The 25,495-nt window shown below is 39.6% G+C and overlaps 1 protein-coding gene across 2 annotated transcripts; it reads right to left on the bottom strand.

Moving 5' to 3' along the window:
• Positions 1–1,304: 1,304 nt before the first annotated feature.
• Positions 1,305–25,196, bottom strand: TRAF6 (TNF receptor associated factor 6). Of its 2 annotated transcripts, XM_069784689.1 has the most exons (8): positions 25,128–25,196; positions 16,664–16,990; positions 10,920–11,070; positions 10,152–10,310; positions 9,171–9,242; positions 7,728–7,805; positions 5,986–6,870; positions 1,305–1,421 (listed from the first exon to the last, which is right to left on the bottom strand). In XM_069784689.1, exons 2-7 carry the CDS (start codon positions 16,957–16,959, stop codon positions 5,989–5,991), a joined length of 1,638 nt encoding a protein of 545 aa, XP_069640790.1. In that variant the 5' UTR covers positions 16,960–16,990; positions 25,128–25,196; the 3' UTR covers positions 1,305–1,421; positions 5,986–5,988. The 2 variants fall into 2 exon arrangements, with proteins under 2 accessions (XP_069640790.1, XP_069640789.1); XM_069784688.1 differs by lacking the exon at positions 1,305–1,421 and having other exon boundaries at positions 2,215–6,870.
• Between the last annotated feature and the right edge of the window lie 299 nt (positions 25,197–25,495).

Raw genomic sequence — 25,495 nt, 5'->3', positions numbered from 1 at the left:
TCCAGGCTTTGAGCAGAAGGAGTATTTTTATGATGCTGTATCTGTCTTTATCTGCTCCTCCTCCATCATAAAATAGCAAGGTAAATTCATTTTTACAATGATGTCACGTATTTTTTTTGAAATCAGAAAACTGCAGTCTTTTAGAGGGGATGAGAAGTGGCGATAGTAACAGTTCTGCTTGGAAAAAAATGCAAGTGAGGGTGGACTCAAGCTATGACTACTGCTACAGAATCTCTTTCTGCTTCCTTGCAGGCAAGAGGAAATGAAAAAAGAATAGGAGAAACAAGGACAGTTCTGTCTGTGGGTTGTTTTTTAAAATTGTTTGCAAACTGGAAAAGACTGCCAAAGTAGCACAAACTCTTCACAGGTTCTGAGCCCTGACAAGTTAAAGTAACTGTTAAATGTCTGCCTCTGTGCTCAGACACATGTATTTTTATCAAGGAGGTTAGGTTTAATTGGAAAAAAATAAAACCAGTAAAGGAAAAAGACAGGAAGGCCCTAGATCGTGAAATTTTGTATTCCAGGTCACTAAGCCTCTCAGATCTGTAAGCACGGGGTAGTGGCACCAGGGTCCGCTCAGTCCAGCATGGTCAAGGCAGCCCTTCCAGATGGAGTGGGCAAAGGCTCAGTGGTGGAAAAATGATGAGGGTGAGACAGTGGTGACAGTGAAGTGTGTTTCCTTTGGTCATTTTTCCTGCTAGCATAACAATTTCCTCTCTGAGTGACATGAGGTTTGGGGTTCTGTGGGGTTTTTTTGGTTTGGGTTTTTTTTTTTTTTTTTTTGAGCCAAAATGCACACCAGGCAGAATTCATCAGCCATCTTACTCATTTAATCCAGACAGGCCTGGTTTCCCTACTCACCATTTTTGGTCCATTAAGCTCCCGTTCTATTCCCTTGTAGTTATTGCTCAAGTTAATAGCATACTCAACCCTCATCAAGGGCTAATTTAGGCAGTTTTTGTGGATTTCTCCAAACCCTGTCTTGGAAGAGGCGAAATAGTCACAGCATCTAAATGCAGCACAGAGGAGGTGTGTGTACTCACCCAGGATAGTGTAGTAAGGAATTGCACAAGGAGTTTTCTCTTACCAGATGCAACAGCCTTAGTGCTGGGCTAGTGCTTTCTTTGGGATAAGGCAGCAGAGCAACTGCTTTGGCACTAAATAAGGATTTTGGCTAAAACAAACACATTCTTCCTGTGAAGTCGCTGCAATGAACTGGCATTTGTCCAATAAACTATTTAGTCAGACTGTCCTGGTCCACATCTAGTTTAGCAGTACAAAGCCAAGTTTTTTCAGAACCGGACAGGTACATGAGACGTTTGTATTTACATAGGTGTGAACATACTTTTATATTGCTGGCATCTTCCATTTCTGCGTGTTGCCTTTCCAATCATAGGTGCACCTGCATAGGCCTAATGTTCCTGTTTAGAAAAAGGCCATTATTACTTCATTTCATCGAAAGAAGACTGAATGCACTTAAAAATACAGAGCATTAAAAATGGATTAACACAGTAGATGCTGGTATCTGAGCACGCTTTCCTATCCATTACTCATGGAAGCTATTACGACCAACTTGGATGAAAGGTAAAGTCATAATGAACTTGACATTAACTGCAGTGCATTAGCTATTATGTCTAGTAAATTCCACCACGTTTCCTTAGAAGAATGTGAAGGTCTTGAACATTACACACTCTATAGGGCACAGAGTCAGAGATCAAGATTTCCCTTCCTGCAGATGCTGTTAAAAAAACAGATCCAGAATGCCTCTGTGGTTGAGATAGATTAGCAGATTGCCATGAAGCAAATGCTTACTTCTCTTATTGACAGAGGAACTCCCTTTGGTTTCTGAGTATCTTGCAACTAAGCTTCAACCCTGTTGTTTTTGTGACAAATACGAGCAAGCAGGATGTGGCCAGAGAGGTGATAGTGTGCAGTATTTTTCAGAGCTGCATCTTAAATTACAGGATGATCATGAGAACGTTTAGTTTATCATCAATTACGCTAGCTATGTCTTCTAGTAATGAAAAAAGCTATCGCTACCCTTTATAAATGACAGAAGATTTTTTGCCTTCTTGGTGCTATATGACACATCGTGTCCCTCATTAAAAACCAGCCAGCTCTGAGACCCACAAGACAGAGAAACTACCCTGAGGTCCTGGACTAGTTAATCTTTCTGAATAGCCCCCCATAGGAATAAAGATGCAACATACAGTGCACAGTTTAATTAGTTTATTTTTTTAAATCCTGTCAGAAATATAGCTGTGCATTAATTACAAAATATATTAAACAATCTATCGATACTTCCAAGGGAACAGGAGTACTTTCATTCTGTTCAAATGCAAACCAATACAAACCTTTCACTGACCCCAGAATAATCTTTTGGATCCATCATCAATATATTTGATGCGAAAGCATCTCTAAATAAGAACAGAAAGGCCACCCTGATTTTATTTCATTAGCAAGTTTAATCCCTTGATAGCAAACATGACCAGGCATATCATGAGACCATTTAAAAAACAAGTCTATACATCTCACATTGTCTGAGCTCCCACATACACATTACATACCAACTTTTTTAGTAAAATAATTTTTCCCTGCCCTGCAGGGGAAAACATTCAGAGGCAAAAAGAAAACACATTTGCAATATATTATAATAGGAAAATTTGTGCCATAGCAGCTTTGTAAAATGCACACAATAAGAGTGGCTGACTTAAAACGCATTCAAGAAAACAGAAATTTGGAAGATAAAAGCAGCTAAGCCACTTTCTAAACCACCTTGAGATCCAGTAATGCTGCAAAGCTTCAAGAATTACAGAACTAAAGAACCCCATTCCTGAAGAAATTACACAGGAAACTGGTTAAATCCCCGTATTTCTTCGTATTTGTTTTTGAGACAACTTTCAACACTGCATACCCTTCTGCTTCCATTTAAGTAGTTCTAGCAATTATACCTCAATCCACCATGGTAAAACAATTTCTCAAAAGAAAAGATCAGATTTGGAGGAAGGGGAAAAGAAAAGAGAGGCTGTTTCAGTGAAAAAATATTTTCACATTGAAACTGAATCTCTTCATGCTAACCTTAGAAAAGTTTGAATAAAAGATAAAGGTAATACTCATGAAGGCTATACATCGAGATGGTAACAATGTAGACTCGTAAGTTCTTCCATTAGCTGAAGATGATCTTATTTGTAAGAGAAAGCTCTGGAACTGCAGTTAAGAAGAAGAGTAGCTTGGAAGGTGGGGTAAGAAAGAGGAAAATGGAACAAGTAGATGAATAAACATTTCATTAACATTTATAATTTTTCATGACAGTAAGATTTAACTGATACTTAGCAAATTAGCTCTGAAAGTCTTTCATGTAAAACTCTGGCATTACAGTAATTTGGCATCACTCAGAGTTCTACCTGGTAATATTAAAATACAAAACCAGTAGAATAGCAGCAGTGAATAAAGCATTCATATTACTGTGGCCAATACAGTATTACACATGCAGTAGCTTTCTATTCCCTATAGGTTTGTGCTATTGTACAATATTAACCTGAATCATTTAAACTCCTGAACCTGCCACCAAATTGAATTGCCTCCCAAGGCAGAAGTATATCAGATCTAGCAGATAAGGCTCAAAGCAAAAATTCAGTCCATAATGCAAAGCTTCAAAAGGAAAGAAAGTATTAATGCACTTAGTGGGTCTTGGGTATAAACTATTAGAACACAGACTAAGGACATTTTTCTTAGTATCACTAGGGTTGAGGAAGGAACTGTGGCAGGAAGAAGCTGTCAAACTACAAGTGTTTTTTCTGCCCCCCCCGATAAACAAAAGAGAATGGTAGTCTTTGAGCATCCTGGAAAAAATGGATAATTAACATAGCTTGAAAATTACTGGAGAACTAGTGTACAGTGCCTTCTGTATACAGTGGGTCTGGGCACTGTCACATACATTAAAAGCTCTTGGTTAAGAATGGTTTATCTACTAGGAATGCTCTAACTGAAGACAATCTGAAACAATTCAGCTAACAGAATGAGGCTATTCAGTATAAAGACTACTTAGGTTTAGAAAGACAGTTGTAAAGTATGGATCTTTTCCTATTTTGAGTAATATGTGCTCACCTGTCCTCTAAACACATAGAATACACTAAATAAGTCAATGACTTCTTTACCATTAGCTGGGAAGTTCATGTTGCAGTAGTGACAATACTCCATTGAACACAACCCCTCTTCAACTAATAGGCTCTATCTGCAAAATAAATTTTACTTATCTGGATATGAGGAACAAAGTGGTAGGCTGGGTCCTGGAACTTTTAATCTCATGCAGGCAGGCAGAGTAGCCTCCCAAATCAATACACCATAGTAGGCTTTCATTAGTCTTTTATATATTAAGCATATGCACTTTCCCCACTGATGATCCCCATGGGATTGCTTTGATGAGGCCAAATAGTTGGAATCTTCAGCATCTTTTAAGTTGCAGCGTCTCAAGTCTTTGGGTTGTTTCAGTAGCTTGGAGAAATAATATACATATGCTGATGTATGGCTTAGTTCTTTTTTTGATTATCAGACTCTGTACTTAAGTTATGAGGCGAACAAAACTTTTTCCTTCCCTCCTTTTAAAGACAAGATTCAGAACTTTATCAGCACCGTGGTTAAGTTAAAATTTTTAGCACCAGTGAACTCGAACTACTCAGCTTTGACTGGTCAAAATTAACATTTATATGGCATACATACAATCAGTACAGAAAACTATAATACATGCAACATTAGGAAGCTCACAAATTCTTGACATAGTGAATCTAGTGTTTGGTAAATGAGTAACTATGTAAGCCAGATTTTTTTCCTAAGAGCAAACAGGATTGCAATTTTTTCCTCACACTAATTAACAGGCTCTTCTTCCCCTCCAAAGTGTTGAGGGTAGCCCAGCTCCTATTGTCTAACGGGACAGCTGGATGTCGATATAGGTAGCTGTCCATTCACAGGAGATAACATAGGTCACTTAGAACACCAAGAGATCACAAGTTCAGCTTTGGTACAAATTCAGGTTTCAACAACAATAAAACAAACTCTGCCATCACCCTATCTAGTTAGTACATGCCTTTGCTCATGTATCCACTCACAACCTGAAAAATGCCCAGCACTAGGAGGAGATCCCACCAGCACAAAGGTATCTCATTCAAATGCTGCACTTTCAACCCTCTGGTGATGGTGATTGACATTCTGGGCCCAGAGCACAAAAAGATTTATCAAAATAAAGAGAATTAGGGGAGGCCCTTTCAGACCACATTACAAATATTTCTTCAGTGAATTCAGCTCAAGAGTCCTTTAGCCTTCTCCACAACACTACCACATGTCTTTCAGAAATACCAGTATCAACTCTACATCGACATGCAACTTCCTGAAGCTAACTCCACAGGAGGGAAGGGTCAAAGCATACCTCAACCCTTGGTGATGTGAGCAAAGTCTTAACCTGACTTCAGATTTCAAGACAAGCATAGCCAATTCAAAATTCTAGATAAGTCAATATAGAAACTGTCTCAACTTTCCCAAGCTCTGTGAAAAACAAACAAACAAACAAACCAACCTCATCTTTATTAACTTAGCAATTTCCCTGCTACAGTATCTATTCCAAGGCACTGAGGCAAAAAGATTTACAGGTCTTTTCTGATATGACTTAAGTTTTACCAAACTGAGATGTACAGGTACTTCATTAGGATTTTCCTGTAGGCAGTTAAGTTTTGATTAACAACACTTCATTTAGTTAGCTTGCTACGGAAGTAGCTTATTACTTTAATAGAGAACAATACCAAATATTTGAACACATGACCTCATACAGAAAAAAAGTATACCAGCAACAACAAAAGTTCTATTTGGGTGAAGATCAACTATAGTGGCAACTATGATCTTTTACAAATGCAGCCTATATTGATGATGAAGCATGCTTGTAATCTGTGGTGGAAGAACATGACTAGTGGCTCCATTCCTTGGGTTAAGACTTACAGGCTACATAGCTCCATCAGTACTCCGAGCTTGAAATCCTTCTCTGCGGAGACTGTTTAAATCTAGACGCGTTAGAACTTCACAGCGCACCAGAAGGGTATCATCCTTTACGAAGGTTCTTTGTTTCAAGGTTTGCAGGTGCATGAAAGTCACATAACCAAAACCTTTTGGGTTGCGGTGAATTGTTGGTCTCTGGAAGGCTAGTAACTCTGGCTTGGCTTCCATTACTTCTTCATGATTCTGCCTTTCAGGGCCTTCTGATTGATCCAAAATAGAAAGTCGTATAGTGCCTTGGAAAGGCCAAGGCAGATGGCTGTCATACTCTCCTTGCATAGTGTGGACAAACAGAGATATAAAATTAGCACAACGCTGAGCATTTGGTAATTGGATATGCAGGCGCAAACACAGTTTGTAGCCAGGCTTTCCAGTATAGAAGCCAGGACTGTGCATCACAACAGGTCTCTCTTCTTCCTGGGCTTTCTGAAGTCCACTGAAGTTCTCGATCTTCCAGATATAAATACCATTACATTGTTGTGCCTCCATTTCAGTAATCTTTCCCTCCAAATTTCGGATAGTACGTTTGAGTTCTGCCATGTGAGTGTTCTGAGTCTCCATTTTAGCAATGAGTTCTCTGATTTGGTGATCTTGTCTTACCAGACGACCTTCCAACTGCTGAATAGTTTCTTTGAAGTTTTCAACTTCTGGATTGCAATCATATGCGGCATGTGACACGTGTGAGAAGAGCGCAGGCTCAAAGGGTAGGCCATTGATGAAGGGTACAGGATTTGTAGCAGTAACACTGATATTTTGAAAACTCTTAGCCATCATTCTCATGTGAACCTGAGTGAACTCCTGCATATGTCGTGCCAGTTCATTCCTTTGCATCTAGAATTTAAGAGATGTGGCATTAGGAACATATCAAACATCATCTTCAATCACATCTTAAATGTGACTCTGAAGAAAATGAAACAACTAGTTGCTTCTGTTATGTGAGAAAAACTGGAATGTGAATCAAGACCAGGTGATGTGACAAAGTAGCACTTTACCAATGGAAGGCTCCAAATTTAAGATCACTGTTATGACAAATGAAAAAAGAAGTTCAAAAGCCAGTGGGAAAATACTGTTCAACTCAAAATAGTGACATGTTGAAAAAGCTTTAATGATAAACATACATTTAGTATTTCTTCTCTGTTCTAAATCAGCATTGTGTTCCTTTCATTGATTTGCTAAAATGCTCCATAGTACCAAATACAAAGGTGTATGAAAACTGATGCAGAAATGATGAAGGGAGAAGATCCATTTTTAGAAAGAGGTATTAAACAACTAAAATAAGAGTATCCAGATTAAATAATTCTAGAATTTAAGCAAATTTAAAGCACTGTCAGGTTTTCTTCACTGAACTTTAAGAGCCATAACTGTGTTTGGTCACAACTTTGGAAGAAATGCTAGAAGCTACTTTATCGACATGAAAGCTGAGAAAACAATCATGGATTAATAAAAGCAAGTTCATCAAGCAAATAATTCACAGAGTTTTTTAAATTTGTAAAGACCTTTGAAAGACAATGTGTGAACATATAGTGTTTTAGAATTAAGATACCTCAAACCAAAAAAAACCCCCACAAATCACTGAGGATTTGGGCTGGTGAATGAGACGAGAATAGGAGAACACATTGGAAAAAACAAAACAAAACAACAAAAACATGCAGAAGGTCTGTGATTCATGATTCTGATAAAAGGCTTACCTTTTCAGGACACCCAAAGGCACTGTAAAAACATGGCACTGGGGCAGTAGGACAATCATTGTCATAATGGTTAGGCATCTAAAACAAACCAGATTTGAAATTAATTTTCCATCAAGAGTATTCTTTTGTAACATCATAAAAGAATACAGCTGGATGGACTCTGAATAGGTACCTGAAGTCAGATCAGTTTATACCTATATAATTTCTCAAAGAAATATGGAAGTTTTAAACAAAAATGTTAGCTGATGATAAAAATTCTACATCCTCCTTGTATGTACTTTAACAATTCATTGCCTTTGTTCTTACATTAGGCATCAGAAAGCAGTCGGGTTTTCTTGCTAGAACAAATGCCTTTTGTTTCTAGCCTATCCTTAAGCTAGATCACAGTCCATTTCCTTGCCTTCTGAAGCACTACTTGCATATACTTGTTGTGTCTCTCTTCATTATCCTCTTCTTCAAAAAGCTCAAGTTACTTCAATTTTTCTTATGGTCTGCATTTTCCAGACCTGATTATCTCGCTGTCCTGGATCCTCCCTATCCATCCCCACCTCAAAAGCTGGACAGCTTCAGCTGTGGCCTTATGAGCCCTAAACAGAGCAAAGGATAATTCTGGTTTTCACAGGCAAAATACCTGTTTATACAGCCCAGTATCTTTGCCTTGTTTAAGTATCATGATGAAGTCGAACACAAGCTTAATATAGGTCAGCCATTAATTCTAAACCATTACCTAGTTTAGCATTCTCTGTTCTCTATTTTTGCAGTTCATTATTCTACCCAACAACAGATTTTTGCCTTTGTTGTTACTGAACTCAATCCTGTTTTTCAGAGTATTTCTCCAATTTGACAAGATCATTCTCTATTTTAACCCAAGTCATTAACATAGTTGCCATACCATTCAAACAGGGATAGGCTGCAAATTAAATAACATTTATCATTTTCCTGTCAATGAAGTAAGTTATTACTGAATAGAAGAAATAATGGCTATTACAACAGTAACGGACAAGCAGAATTTCAGCTGGCATCTACAGTTTGATAGTAAATTATTTATAGCTACTTTCCAACAGTGGCTTTTCAATTACAAATACTCTCCCTCTCTGCCCAAATCAAAGCCTTGTCTTCTAGTGTCAGCCATAACCCCTGGCAGCTGCTTGGTATTTTTTAACCTCCATTCAAGACCAAAAACATTCAGCATGGCCTCTGTCAAGAAGCAGTATAGCTAAACAATGTGATCCTACAGAGGTGTACCAGGCTGCGATTGCAAGCTGGAGCAGCATTTAAGAGTATTACACCTGCACTGGATGCAACATTTTCAGAGAGACAGACAGGTAGAGATTTATTAGCTAGTAGACAAACCGTTTCTTCAAGTTTAATTTCAGAATAAAGAAGCAACGCAAATGCAAAACATCTGACCCAGATCAAACACAGAGTAAGGTAGTGTCTTACCTGCTCTCTGATGAGCACTGTGTTGCAATATTCACAAAATACATTGGCAAGTGGGCAGGTTTGGTCATGGAGCTTAGTTATCAAATAGAAAAAGAGAGGAAAGAAAGAATCAGTAAAGTTATACAATTTAAAAGAGTGCTAATCACCTCTAGTAAGGCGTACGATTTTTATTTACATTTCAAATTTTGCATTTAGCTGTGAAACAAAGACAATCCCCTTACCCTGAATAGTATGTTTTCTACAATTACTGTTTTTTCCTGGACCGATACAAGAGATTCATAAAGTTGCAGCTATTTTACTTCCTAAAGCTCTTCTGCTCCAAAGGAGTTTATCCAGCTGTTTCTGAAATTCATGTTCAATTGTAGTGGAACTATATTAAAGGTTTCTTTTGTATTGTTGGACAATACAGGACAATATGAGGTATTTTTGTTTGACAATTCATAATATGATATCGTAAAATTAATAGCCCTTGAGATAAAACACATCCATATACAGATAAAGAAATGGAAGCTCAAAAAGAGAAGGACTATCCTCAGTATCACCCAAGTGAAAAATGCAGAGCCAGGAGAAGAATTCAGAAATGATCTTGGTCTTGTGTGTTAGCAGATATCCCCAAAAGATGCATCTCCTGACACATCCTTTCTGCCAGGCTTAAAAACTGTAAATATAAATACTGTTATGGGTGTTACTTTGGCAGTAGATACTGGCCTCTCTGTTGGTAAGGCCAAAAATCAATGGTTCTTACACAGGTCTTTTCACACCACAGTGTTCCCAAGAAGTTTGTATTTAAGCACAATCCTCTCCCCAGCTTTCACCTGTTCTAGACTAATGTCCTGAGTTTGTAGGTTCTCACCTGTGCAGCACAAAGAGCTCTTCTAGACCAAAACCTTTTTTTTTTTTTTTTTTTAAAAAACTGATGTTCCATTTACAAGCAAACCCATGTGAATGAAGGTTGAAATAACAGAGATGCCTGCTAAGTACCTCTTTATCTTCATAGGCCATAGATGTGGCACAGTTTGGACAACAGACTTGACGCCTTGGACACTCCTGTGTCATATGCTCTTTCAGATGGTTCTTCTGGAAGGCTCCTTGGCACTGCGGGCATTCCACAGCGGAAAAATCACACTGCAACTGATGGTCCTGAACAAGGACAAAAGAGGTATTTGATACAACAAACAGGTAATATCGTCTCATCTGTTTTCAAGATAAAGCACAGTACAAGAGGAACAAACTGCAACCTTTCCTTCATGCAAGCAAATCCTTACACACTTACGCTGACTTTACCAATGGCCTGTTATTGTCCCATTACTAAGATCAGGACTTCATGTATTCAGAACTTTAAGAATGCTCTCAGGTAAAAATTCAGCTTTGTGTTTATCCTTTTAACTTCGTGTATTATTTTCCAAAACAATTATTTCAACTAATATATCTAGCTGCTTTGAGGGAATATTTAACTGACTTTAGGGAACTTGTGTGAAGTACAGATACAGCTGATCAAAAGACAAACATGAATGATCCTAAAGAGAAAGCTGCATTAGTACAATTTTCATGCACTATGATGTTCACTTGAGAATCACCTAATTACAGTTAGAGACTTATCAAAAACCAAATACGTGTAGCTGCAGTCTTGAGTGAACAACACATTGAATCAGCATAAACACATATCGGATATGACCATCTTTGTTAAGTCATTTTGAATTTTACTGGTCCATGAAAACAAGGTTCCACATTTTCAAAAGTAATTCTCACCTCTAAATGCCTCAGCTCCATCTTCATACCGCAGCCCTTGTTGGGACACTTAACCATTAATGAAAGGATTTCCCGTTTAGCGAAGTTGTCAGGAAAAAGTTGATTTTCGAGCAGAATTTCATTGTCTACCGGACATTTGTGACCTGCATCTCTACAACACAGAAAAGCAAGGAAAAAGAGACTCCAAGTTTCCTTTACCCTTCATTTAAAATATTTTTACACTAGCAAGACATTAGTGGCCAAATTATAACATATTAAGAAAGTCTTTGAAAAAAATGGTATTTACATGGCAATTACCAGAAAGAATACAATGTACATCAGAGAAACTGACAATACACAAGTTTCACTAGAGGTGGCACAACTGGGATCACAGCACTTTCCTAACTCAGTAGTTTTTTATTTGGACAAATGCCATGATAGATACTCTGGAAATAAACTTGAGGAGGATGTAAAGAAACTAAGAACTTACGGGCCTTTTTCTGTAAGTACTTCACATAGCTCAAACATCAAAGAATATTTCACATACTATTTCAAAACAAACCTTCAAAGATTCTTGGACCTTCTCTCCTTTCTTTCTCACTTTATAAACAGCCAAGGGGATCATAGCTGAGAGAAAAAGCAAAAAAACGCCTTTTTTTTTTTCCAGGTTCACTTCATCTATTTGGCATTACTTTTCATATAACTCATTTCGCTGTTTTTGTTGTACGACCATTTGATCAGCTGGTCATCCTTCAATTTGTCCATTTATACAGCAGTGTTAAAAAAACTCCAGATGCAAAAATTACTAATAACTATGAAAATTACCCTGGATTTGGAATTGGGTGTTGTATCTGAAGCCATTTTAACAGCAGACAGACGAAGTCAGTGCTAACTGGCAAAGTCTGGAGTCTGATGGTGGAACACGAGTGCATGCAACTTGCACAAGGGAACTAACAGCCTGTTCCACTTTGTCTCATTCTGTCCACCTACATTTAAACACAAGAATCATTAAAAATGGAGTTAAAAAGGGATCTCCTCCACTAAATTTTCCTTTAAAAAAATATCCAGTATCAGCTCATTTCTGAAAGCAGTAGGTCAACATATCTATTCATAATTAAATAATACAGTTAAAGAGGCATGAGGGATCAAAGCTTCTGAGCTGAAGTGCTAATGGAAACAGCAATAAAATGGAAAAATACATGGGGCGGAAAAATGTCAGAGAGCACTTGTGGTGCAAAGATCAAAGGCCAGATCATTGTCACTGCTTGCAAGCATGAGGGGAAGTAGAACCTAGTGGGCTGTAGAGACCAGGAGGGAATTTGTGTTCTTTGCTGGAGAAGGAAATAATTGCTCAGCAAGTCCTTCATCAGCAATGCTGCTAGAGGAAGTGGGGGTAAAGCTGAGACTTCAAGAAGAGACAATGAACTTCCTTTCCTAGGTTTTGCTTGCAAGAGCTAACTCACCACAAGCCTGAGTGTCATAATCCTAAACAAATGGAAAAAAGAAAATACCTAGCGTGCCATTTTGTTTCAGAGCTCCCTAAGCTATGATCAGTGTGTTGATCTTGTGTCACAACCCAGAAACGTTCCCTCGCTTTGCAGGCAACGTACAGGAAATCAGTTTTCAGAGGTATAACTTGGTTACAAATACCCTGTTTAATGAAGTATAATGATAGTTCAGTAGGCCTGCTGGTAAGACAGCAACCTTATTTCTACACAGAAAAGCTAATAATATATAATAACAGACAACAACAGATTAATTTTAAATAATGATTACCAGATCCCCGGTTTAAGTAACTAGCAGACAAAGACTAAAATAAGAATGAATGGCAATTTTCCAATTATTATAGTAAGGAAAGAGCAATAACTTATTGTAGTAGATTAAACAGACTTCAAACACCATTTACAAGTATTGGGACTGTGTTTTAAAGACTGCTTAGATCCATCTACAGACAAAGATGTTGCTATACATTTCCTACGACAGAATTGAGTTTATGCATCTCAGTTCTAATTTACATTACAGAAGAGGCTTTCCTATGCTGGAATTATTTATCACATTAGGCTGTGCCACGCACAACAGTACCTGTGAAACAATAACCATCTGCTACAAAGTACAATGAATATTCCTATAATTTCCCTTGAAATTAAAATATAGGTATGAAAAGTAAATCCGGAAGAATTTTGTGTAAAGAAAAAGCCTGCTCCATGATTTTAGCAACGGAGCAGTTTAGCCTGGAAGCTGAAACAGTTACATACACTGTGGCATACACTTTAACTGCAGCCATGCCGGCTGTTTGATGAACTGCTAGCACCCAGATCTTTCCTTGCTGCCCCTTGTCAGCGCATAATTCTGCTTTTCCAATAAACAGAGGGTATGATATTTGGTGAGTTCTACTACAAGCCCTAAGTCACCTTTGATCTAAGATACCCGAGAAGAAAAAATAGAGTGAAATTTAATTAGCTACTGCATCTGAACTTAGTTCTTCTAAAATTTCTAATCAAGCATGTTGTAAACAGTAACATTTGTAAACTATTATTTGTAGTTCTACTTCAGTAGATAAGCTTCTTCACTACATGACTCATAGCACTTCAAAGCACTTCAGACAGCTTTATTTAAAAAGATGCCAAGACTTTCTGGGAGGCAAACATTTACCATGATCAAATCCATCTGGTCTAATCATGTCCCTCACATTGTAAGATCTAAGACTCCAGTCTTTAAAAGCTTTTTAAAAAATCCTTCTAGTGTCAGCCACAACTTCTGCAACATGGACAACTACAATTGGTTTTGTAGAGTGACAAGAAGCAATTAGTCAAAAACTGCTTGTCCATCCTTTATCATTTACAATTCTTAATCTCTGTGTTCACTTGAGCTAGACAGTGAGGAAATGAGGAATAAAGAGAAGCATTTTTTCCTGATCAAATAAAGGCTGTGATAGTCACTTACTGAAAAAAAAAGAGTACTCAGAGAATGTAAAAAAAAAAAATCACTTTCCATTTTCATTTTAGTTCTGTAGAAGCTTCTTGGTGACATCAATCAACATTGTACTGTAGACATTACATACTCCAAATCAATATTGTACTGCAGAGACTACATACTCCAAATCAATAGCTTCATCCATGGATCCCAATTAAGCATGCAATTCAGCCCTTCAGGTATTCAGAGGGGTCTGGCACTTCCAAGTTGTCTGCTCTGCTTTCACAAGCATTCACTCAAACTTTACTCCAAAGACAGAGTTCAGTGGGGAACGAGGGAAAACATTTACTATCAATGAAACACTTGAAATACCAGGGTGATCATCTATAGTCTCCAAGATGAAAAATGCTTTCCACCTGTGTTTAGTATTCACTGGAACAATCAACACTATCTACAGAACTGAAGGAAAATAGAGAAAAGGTGTAAAAGAAGCAAAAGCTTCTGGTCATTGAAACTGTTTGCAGACTCTAAAACTTTGAGCAGAGCAAGTACTCTGTTAATTTAAAAAGGAAGAGAAACCATTTCCCATGCCTGGGGTTTAAGAAGGAAGTTTCTCTACCTGCTAAGAGATGTTGCGTTCTGAGCATGGGTTCACTGCAGTTCCTCACTCAGTCCTGTGGTAAATTCTAACCAGTGACCGTAACTGTGCAGCTCATCTAACCAGTGACCGTAACTGTGCAGCTCATCAGCAGAAGGATTAGAAAACAAGATCACCTTAGCTGTTAAGGATCTGAAAGACTGGAAATGAGACACCCATTTTTGGTCATTTTAAGTTTAGTCACTTTCCCCTCAGTTTTCAACCTAGGAATTCTGTTTTCTTTGAAATGATTGGTGAGCAGACATTCCTAAAGCTCAGTATACTTAAGTACTGACTAATTTACCTTCAGGACTTATAGACATCATACTCCCGTGAAAAGGTTTAAAGATTTCTTTTCTTCCTTCCAGAAACACCAAAGGTAAAGAAGAGTATAAAAACTTCTACTGCCAAGAAATACAGCAAGCTCAGAGAGAAAGCAAGTAAGGAATTCGAAAATTTAATGGCCTTTATTAGTACAAACATCTATTTCAAGGCTTACAAGCATGCATGAAATTATGTACATTAACCTCTTGAAAGAATTTAGGTTGAATGTGCAAAGCAAAGGCCAGAAAGTGAAGCCAACTGCATGTGCCTAGGCAACTGGATTACAGTTAAAGCTGACAGGTTCAGGTTTGGGGTTTTTTTGCCTTCTTCCATGCACCTGGCTGATGTGAGTACCATTGAGTGATGCAGCTGGGCAAGGCCTGATGTACTTTTCTTGCAGAAGTAGGAACATAGTGAACGAGGCAAGGGACTAAGGGAGGAGGGTGATCTCATGGTATGGTTAGTGGACAACTGAATATGTCTCAGCTTCCTCTGCAGAATCCACAGGTGAGTCACTTTTCATGGATGAAAACTGGTGGTATTCTGCATTTTCTGGATAATGAATTTGCATCCTTTTCTCAGAAATATTGATGAAACTAATGTTAACAAGAACTGTGCTGCAAACACACACAATAAATTTCTATGCTTGCTAGAAAGGAAAACAGCCTCCTCTTCTGCTATCATAAGTAGGGAACGCAAAATTAAATTTGTCTTCTCATACTCGGCTCCAACATTTCCCTCCTTCATCTAAAAGGGATGCCATGAAGAAATACAGTAGCATCAGATACAACAACGACAAGCTACAGAGAAGCCCACAAACCCCTGTATTCAGAGAACATCATTGCTGGCATACTATTCATTTAGTGAGCTACAAATGACGGACCATGGAGAAAAAGAAATGGCATAGAAATATGGATAAATGCTACGGAAAACCAATCAAGAAAGCACTATCCATTTTGCATGCTAAAAATAAATGCTTGGGAAAAACAACATTGTATGGTAACATTGAAGACAGTTTGATGACCTTTACACAAAGGTGTGCAAAGTAAGGTTGGAAATCAACTAGTTCTATGTGTGGGTCACACAGATTTAAATATTCAGATCCCTACCAAAGTACTGTGACATTTGAGCTAAGTGAGTAATTGATAAGAAAAAAATCTGGCTTATGCTGAGAAGGAAAAACCCTACAGCATATCTAGCCTTCTATCAGTGTGTTCCAATACTCACTGACACATGTGGGACACTGATGACTGTATGCCAGGTTTGAAGGAAGTATGCTCTACCAGTGTACTTTCTGCCCTTCCTTGCTCTTTCAATCATTCATTTTTATGAGCCCAGCCTGTTCTTGCCTTCATATCTCATTCCCATTCCCCCATATGCCACCTAGTTTCCTCTCTCAATGCTTTGTTCGAGACTATTCCCTCATTACATTCTCTCTTCCAGCTCAACAAGGAAGCAGCTGATTTCAAGTGAAGAACTGAAAGCATGAATTGCTGTATGTGCATCAAGGAACCGTGCTGTCTGTAGTTGCCTGTAGTTATCAAGAGAAACAATCATAGGGAAAAGACAGGTTTTATAATCCTGGGCTGAAAAAGGAATTTATTTGGAGGATTTGGCTACTACTTTAAAATTATTACTTAATGTTTGTTCAATCAGATTTTTTATATTCATAACCTTGGTAAATTTGTATAAATGTCAAATTATCTAAAGCTTATGGAACCTCCAAACTCATGACATTTTGCCCATACGTGGTATTTATTAGAAAGCATCTTTAATGAATTCTAAATTCCCAGAGTTCTATTAGCACTCACTGGTAATGCACCTTAAGCAGTTCTATTCAGTTTACATTGCCCTTAAACTGCTCTGCCAACTTCCATAAATTTTCCTTTACCTTATTGATTTGACAATGCAGCCTTTGCAGAAACGGTGTCCACACGGTGTCTGCACTGCTTCCCGAAGAGCCATCAAACAGATTGGACATTCATATTTACTTTCCAAGGGCGGATCAAACTCTACATCATATCCTTGTGTTTCCTCTGTGAAAGAACTTGGAGGGTTTCCAGTCCCACTGCTGACGCTTACGCTGTCTTCTTTCGCTCCAACGCTGCAGGCACTGGCCATGGCTGCACAGCAGCCGCTTTCCACGTCTCGAGCTCCACAACTGTTATCACTATATAGCAAGCTCATAGTAGCTAATCAAGTGCTACACAGAAATGCTCTGCAAGATGACAAAAAGATGCATTACTTTAAAATATTCCAAGACCTTCCTTTCCAATCAAGAACAAATTTTATTTCTGACCAGAAACATTGGAACAGTGGCGCAGATTTGGTTCTACCCAAAATCACTAGTTTTGTTTTTTCCTGGTTTTTGTTATCTATCTTTTTTACTTATCTTGTAGTATATGGAAAAGAGCACTGCATCCTGTCAGCCTAGTTCAAACACAAATACACACACCCTTCTGTAATCTCTTTCATCTGACTATCTGATTTCTGTAAAAAGAGGAATACTCTTTCTTCTTGTTATGTTTACTGAAAATGCCTCTCTACCCCGTCAGTATTATTTACTTCTAAAGCATTCAAATATCATTTGCATGAAAAATGCTGTACAAAACCAAGTTTTATTGGATGACAATAGCTCAATTCCGTATTTTCCTTGCAGTTAATAAATGTTATTTAACATTTTCTGTATACAGCAATTGACAGTATAAGTTTCAAATCAGTTTAGGTGCATGTCCACAAATAAAATGCAAGTCCAAGTACCCACAAGCAGATGCTGTGCTGCAAATGAAATTCAAATATACAGCACTGCTGATAACATTTTAAAACTGCCAATAGGACTTCAAATTGAGTAAGCAGCTAGACATGAGATGAGGCTAATACTTCTACAGCTCAAAAGCTATCTACAAACTACTAGTACTCAGAGTTCTTGCTCTCCTTTCCCTCTTCCAGTCTAGCCAGTGCGGAGGACAAGGGACACGACTGTAAGAACAGAAGATAAAAGTCACATTTCCATGAAGAGCGGTGAATGGCGTAGTGAAGTCTGCTTTTAAAATGCTCACAAAGCAGGTTGAACTCCTGGGTATGAAATTAAAAAAAAATGCTGGTATCCCCAAACAGATTGCCAATGTTTCTACATTGAATGAGGGAACTTTAAAGAAAGGTCTAAACAACAAATATAAATTTTTAAAGTCCAAGAAATTTTCCTCTCCTGCAATTTTTTAATGGTTACAGCCATTTTCTTAGAATCCCACTGTGGTTAGTTTTCTATAAATGACATTTCTTTGAAACACAGAGGTTATCACCAGGTGCAAGGCAGTATTTGTAGGCTGAGGTTTAAAGAGCCAGGCATGCACAACGAGCCCACTAAGCCCAGATTTGATCTTCTTTTGCACAGCTGTATAGGCAAAGGTCTCTTCCAATGTTCATGTACTGCATTCACTGTAATACCATTACACCATTCAAAACATATTAGGGATGGAAATCTAAGGATTAAACAAAAGCTGAACTGTAATGATTGTTGATCCGCATCACTACTGCGGACTCCAAGGGCAGCAAGGGGCGCAGAATGAATAGGGTTACCTTGACCACAAGCTCATAAACCTGAACTTTTTCCTGCCTCTCTCAGAATTTAACATCACAAGTCATTTTAACAAAATGCTCATGGGTAGGAGGACATACAGGTAGTTTTATTCGGGTACTTATTTTATGACACCTGAAGATTACATCAATGGAAATACTACTCACACAAAGCCTCAACTAGCTTTTACTGGAAACATATCTTGAACACATGCAACAGTACAGAAATGTGGTTTAGGCCATCTACATGGTAATTAGCAATACTGCCTAAGCTAACAGTGTACGAGCTGGTTTTTTTCCAGTTATGCACACACACAAAAAAAAGGCAGATCTACCAAACAAAACCAAACAGGCAGTTACCATATTGAGGTCAGTTACAGCTAGAATCAAAACAGAACTTTTATTCTGTTGTATAAATATGTGACTTTCCATTTTGTTGAGGTACGCAGAGGTATGAGAAGTATCTGAGGAGTAGACTTCCTGACATTTCCAAAATACCATTAAGGTACAGAGTCTCAAAGCACAGTTTGGCAGCTAAGAATTGTACTGAACTGGTCAGCAATGCTCACTTTATGCAGAAATAACTCTATAGCAGAGCTGTCTGGAACCACATCCAAGGAGTGGTGTTTACTTCTGTTCCTGTTCTCTGCCACCATGTATTATCCCTATACATTATCTACCACAACAGGCTTTATAATCAAGGCTCCTAAACACAACAGCAGTAAACACTAAACACCAAGTAAATTCTCAGCGGTTGCTTCAGGCATAGTCCAACAACGATCAATTTAACCCCATGGAACTGAGCAATTCCCCCAATGACTTGGAATGGAAGCAGAAGAATCAATGCTTAGAAAGATGGTCTGTGACAGAAAGATTTTTTTAGATTGCCATTGGTAGGTCTCTTTTCTCTGGAGCAAAAAAACTTGTTTCCATTGTTAAACTAACATAACTTCTATTTAACAGCTGCTGCAGAGGATGATTAGTCCACAGGCCACCTTTCACAAAAAATCACAGGAACTAAGTTGGGCCAATGGAGTGGGAATGTTGGTATACAGGATATTAGAATCTACAGACCAGCCTAGGACTGAAAAATTCACATTATTCTAAGCCACAAGGGTATATTTAGTGAGACTAAGAAAGGGAAGAGGAACATATATCCCTTTAGCAATGTCACAAAGGAATTCAGGAAGTCGCAAGGAGGAAAATATAATAGCTCTACCCAAATTCAGCTGTCACGTTAATTGCAAAGAAGCGCGCGACTCTTCCCTTGGGGTGTTGCTAGGAAAAAAACATACTATTTGAAATATTGTTCTTATAAGGAAGAAGACAGGATCTGACAGTATAATCTCGATAGTTGAACACTTTGTAGATTTAATTTCTGTGCAAGTGGTATTCTCTTTGCCCATTTAAATTGTTTCTACAGACACAGCAGGTATGTACATTCAGTTTACAGAAAGAAAAATCCTGTACCAGACTCATTTTAATGAGTGAGTCACTACAACCAGTCAACATCCCAGCCTCACACAAACACCGCCTTATTCAGTGATACACTCCACTCCCACACAGAGCTTTTTGTCTGCATATGACCAAGGGGTTCATTAAAAAAAGAAGTGCAAGTATCATTGGCTCCTCTTTTTAAATAGGGAAATTCAGACACAAAGATGCAACTTAAACGAGGTGATTAAGAGCCACATTTTTAATTTTGTTCATGTTTTATACAAGATACGATTTCTCCTACAACTCTTATCCATTTCATCTTATCTGTGAGGAAAATCCTGCGTCCTCCACACGTATTTAGAGGTGTGGGACAAGGCGCAACTTTCCAAATCAAAAGCCACGCTGCTGTTACTCAGACCACTAATTGAGGCGTGATTACTCCACCACAGTTTAAAACAATTCCTCTACAAGTTGTAACTACTATAGTAGGAATTAGTTCTGTTTCTTGTGGCACTTATTTTATCCTCCAGAATAGGAACATAGATTCAATCTTCTTGATCAGAGCAGTGCTAGAGGAAAACCAATTAGAGAAGAGCATACTGTGAATGTTGATGACAGGTCTTTCCCTTGATGAAGGTGGAGCAGACAATTTGTGGGCCTACTGTAGTAGGTTTTTTTGCATGTTCCTCCCCTGGGGAATTTAAAAGATTTTGAGGCTAGAAGAGGATGTATTTTAAAACCCAAACCAGTATATATCCCCAAATTCACATCAAATTGCTACCCTTTCTTTTTGATTACAAAATAGATTACCAGTGAAGTAAAACCTAACAAACATCCCCCCAAAACCACATCAGTTTTTCTTTACCCTATTGATGATAGTTGTTATTCTTCCTCTGTGCTGAACAAAACTGAGTCAAATACAACTACAACAATATGCAAATATTAATTTATAATAACTTGTCTACACCACAGCCTTTAGAATTTATCATTTTTTTTGATGTCGGTAGTTTAATACATTAAACACTTTGGTAGCCTGCTCTATGACCTTTTTTGTTTGGACAACATCCAGCTTTCAGATTGAGGAAAAACGGAAATTAAACTGGATCATTACATGGTAATTCTTGTTTTTGCTAGTGTGAAGTTTCTCAGGCAGAGAAAGTCTTAAAACTCTGTTTGGTAAAGCACCTGAAATGCCCTTTTCTAGAGCTAGGAAGTCCTATCAGACTTGCACAGTAGATAGATAACGGGTTTTAGCTTGCACACACAAGGTACCCAAAGTCCTTGGGCCAGAAAAGGTTGATTTCTCTCTCCAAGGCAACAGCTATATTGTTTGACAACAGAAAGGAAGGTGCTTTCCAGGCCAAATGGTAATGGACGGAATTTGTTTGATCTTTATTTGTGCTGCAGAAACCTGGAATGCCCTAAGGATCAAACCTTCACGCCCCAGAAGAGACACAGTTAAGACCACAGGGAGTCCCCATAATACCCTTCCCACTTTAAACCCTAACAAAACCTTTCTCCACTAAGTAACCTGTGCTAGGTTGCTATTTACGCTGTTGCATTACAAAGGGATTAGGTTGATCCGAGATAGCACAGTCAGACCAAACGAGCAAACTCCTGCAAGAATCATGTACCTTATGATTGACAAAAACAATTTCAAAACAATTAAAAACCACCCACATTTTAAATTAACGCACACAACAAAAGTCAGTACTCTGATTCATAGAGTCCCATAATATAATGGGGTTTAGGTAGGACTTCTACAGATTTTCATGCTCCAAAGAGCCGTGGGATTAATCCAGAAACTTCTCTAAATCAAAAAATATTACTGGTACCAGAAGATATCTTCAGATTGCCTGGAAAATTACACCATAATTAGAGTAATAGGGAGGAAATAGAAGTAGGCATTGTATCCTATATACACTGAAATATGAAATGATACCTTTGAGCATTTGGCAAAGGTGAAGGAACACTGAACAGAGAGGCTTATCAATTACCATGAAATAGAAAGTTTTGAGTATTAATCAGTAAGTACTGAATATAATTAATTTCCACATGCCCTTTCATAGAAAATTCACACTAAGTAGCTATATAAGGAAATCAATACAGAATACTATTCCAAATCCCTTTTCTTACTTGAAGTTCACAAACATAATTAATCTGCTTGCAGCCTGGCCAGCACACAGCCAGCAGTGGAAATGCCTTCAACGCCGCATGGACAGAAAAACTGGCCAAACTTTTTGCTTTTCTTTTTCTGCCTCACTGAGAACAGTTTTGTACATACAGATTTCTGGGGCATGAGACTGACAAACCAGTGGAGTAACTTTGGATAATTTGTTTGTGAAGCAATACTTGCAACACTTATTCCCAGGCATTTTAATCAATGGTCTACTGACAAGTGATAAGCACTGTGTGTTTACATTATGAGGTTTGCAACTATTATCACTCTGGTCTCATCCAGGCAGAACATATAAAATGATGCAAGTTCCTTTTAATTAATACCTACGAAACACTTTCATTTCAAAGCTATCAAATGGCTAGACAAGCCAAAGCAATAGGAGATTCAGGCAGAACTCATAACTGCAAAAAACAGATTCTGGTTTCTTGAAAAAGCCTGCAAGCATGTTGCAAACATTTGTCGAGATATCAACTGTTTTTTTTCCTAATAGCAGTAACTGTTAAGACTTCCAAGTCTTTTGGTTAACCACTATACTTATCATTTTAACTTGTGAACCAAAAGACTTAAAATAAGAATTTTTGTTTGAGGCAAATACAATCGAACAACAACATTAAAAGCTCATTAGACACTATCGAGAGCTCCTGCCGCTGGAGCAGAGCAGCCTTTGGGGGTTTCTGAAGCTTTCCAGGTGATTTCTCTTTGCTTGGAGAGAATGCTGTCAGGCTTTAATCACGTATGTATTTTTATGCTTAAGTGATACTTAAGAGACTAGATGGTGGCATACTCCCAGTTATGTTCATATTTTATCCTACTTAAGTATGGCAAAACAAATTTAATTTTAGTGAGCAGTGGAAGTGCACTATACTGTATTTAACACCAAAATATTCCATGGGTTTTTTCCATAATCAAAAAACCAACCCAAACCAAAATCCCCCAAACCTTTCTTCAATTTACTAACTTCTAGAGACATTTCACTGGGAATTGTTCAGATTAACAAATACAAGGAAAGCGTCGTTAGTGAAAAGAACAATACTATTTAATTCTTTACTTTGGCAGAGACTCTGCTCTCTTTGGCCCCTGCGCTCTCTTTGGCCTCTGCTCTCCCTTTGCACACTGAGAACACTTTGAGATATACATTGTGCCTTTCTATATCCCTCAGTAGATCTGCAGAGAATTTAAGATGCTGCCATAATGGAGACAAAGTAAACATGAGGTCAGAAAGTACTTCGAAAAGAGGCAGCAAGAAGTATGGCTATGAACAAACGTCATTTCCGCAAGGCACAGTCTCCAGGCTAGATTTAATCACCATCTACCTCAACAAGCATTAGGCTTGAATCTGGCATTAGTAAAACGATTTGAGACCCTGGGAAAAGAAAGAGTGAATTAAGCACACATTCTGAAACAACTAAAACACTTCTCCTCGTGACTCTACCTTACTTTTACTTTAATTTTCTTTTTGACTTGCTTTATACCCAGAATCTTTTACTGTTAGTTTTCACAGTCTGGATCTAAAACTTTTTAATTTTTGTTTAGCTCATTTGTGCTACTGAGATACAAAAGTTACTCTTCCTGACATATTAAACTTATGAAAGTTCAATAAGTGAAGAAAAAGCATGTTCACCTCAGACGTTTTTTCATTCTGAAGGTCTATCAGCATATCTATTGCGTGCATCGTCCTTTTAAATACAGTAGCACATTTTTTGAATAGAAAGCAGTATTGCAGTGAGGCAATACTACAAAACTTAAGAAGCCATTTATGTCTTGACAACTTCTCATTCAATGGAGCCTGACTGAGCTCCACAAATCTTTAGCTGCTGGGGAAAACTGAAGGTAACGTGGAACACGCTGAAGAATTACGCTCAAAGCGATACCTGCCATGGGAATGATCCAAGTGCTTTTATCAGCATGCTTCTGTGACCTTTTTTCCTTCTGACACTAGTGGGACTAGTTTTATGGCCCTTTCATACTATGGAAAGACAAAGCAGTTGGCTTGCAAGTGTTAACGCAGTTGGTGAACACAGGGCAGAATGCACTGGAGATGTTAAAGAAGCTGTTAGTGCAGGCAGTAACTTTGTGTCCCGTCCCGTCCCCCCCGCCCTGTTCCTTTTCCGACCTCTCCCTCACCAAAAGCTTCAAATCAATACTTTCTTAATCATTCTGTCAGTGGTATATAAACTACAACAAAACCCACACAGCTCATGGGTAGCTCTGCAACACGCAGAACTTTTCAGAGGCAAACATGGAGAAATATTTTTGCCTAGCGTTAACTACTGGGTATGAGGGATATAATTAGAACACTTTCCTCCCACCTACAGCCGAGATTTCCGTTTAAGTATGAAAAGACTTGGTGTGAGCTATCTAAACCAGATGAAATTGATGGAAAGCACTGTTGAAGTCGTAGCTTATTACTCGTGTTAATAAATTTGCCATAAATATTAAGTACCGCCAGTTTCTGGCAGAAAATAGAGCTACCGGGTTTAGAAACAGTAACCTCTCTTGCAAGTGATCCTTACAGGCCTTTAACATGCTCCCGAGGAACTTATCGAGTACCTCCATCTCACCGCTGGAAAACCAGCGCCGAGCCCGGCTTTTTACAGCGGCGTACTCGAGGCCGCGCCGGAGCGAACGCCCGGGAGCGCCCCTCGGGAGCTGCCCGTCGCCAGCGCTCCTTCGGCCGGCCGAGGGCACACCCCGGGCGGCGAAGAGGCAAGAGAAAGCCCTTCCAGCCCGCTTCCCGGCCCACCGGGCCAGCCCGCCCGGCTCCGAGCCCCTCGCCGCCGACAGGCAGGGCACGGCCGGGCTCCCCGCCGCCCGGCAGGCCGCCGCACGCTTTCAATTTCGGAACAGGGACCGCCTCGCCGCGCCTCCGCCCGAGCCCGCCGGTCCTCCATCACCGGCAAGCCCCCCACCCCACACACCCCGGGGGCCCACACGGCCGGGACGCCCGAGCCCCGCTCCCGGCGAGGAGGCCGTAGGGGCTCGGCGCCGCGCTCCGCCCGGCAGCCAGGGCCGCGCTCCGCTCCCGAAGCACCAGCCCCGGCAACGCCACACGCCTACGGCCACCCGCGCCGGCGGCGCCCGCGGCCGGCCCCTCCGCCTTTGAGCAGAGAGCGGCGAACCGGGCCCGCCGGCCGGCAGCGCCCCGCGGCCCGCCCGTACTCACCCGCCGCCGACCCCGCCGGGCGCCACTTCCGCCTTCTCCTCGGCGAGGCGGCGGGGCGGCGGTCGCCTCCACCAAGCTGGGCCGCACCGAGGCGCCGCGTCGGCTGCGGCGCCCCCTGCCGCCGCGGAGGAGGGGAAGGGGCGAACGGCGGCGGGGCGGGCGGCCCAGGGCGGCCCCGCCGGGGAGCGCTGCCGGCCCTCCGGGGAAAAATAAACCCAACCGCCGCCGGCTTTTGGTGTCGGCCGTGGGTTTTAGCGGACGAGGCAGTTTTCACTCAGCGCTCCCCGTTCTCGTGTGGAATAACCGTCAGGATTGACCCCGCTCCGCTGTGGGGGCCGCTAAAACTGAGGCGGCGTCGAACGCTTTGG

This window comes from Haliaeetus albicilla, chromosome 5 (assembly GCF_947461875.1).
Source record: "Haliaeetus albicilla chromosome 5, bHalAlb1.1, whole genome shotgun sequence".
Classification (NCBI taxonomy): domain Eukaryota; kingdom Metazoa; phylum Chordata; class Aves; order Accipitriformes; family Accipitridae; genus Haliaeetus; species Haliaeetus albicilla.
The sequence above is the reverse complement of the archived record's forward strand: the minus strand, read 5'-3'. Positions and strand labels throughout refer to the sequence as shown.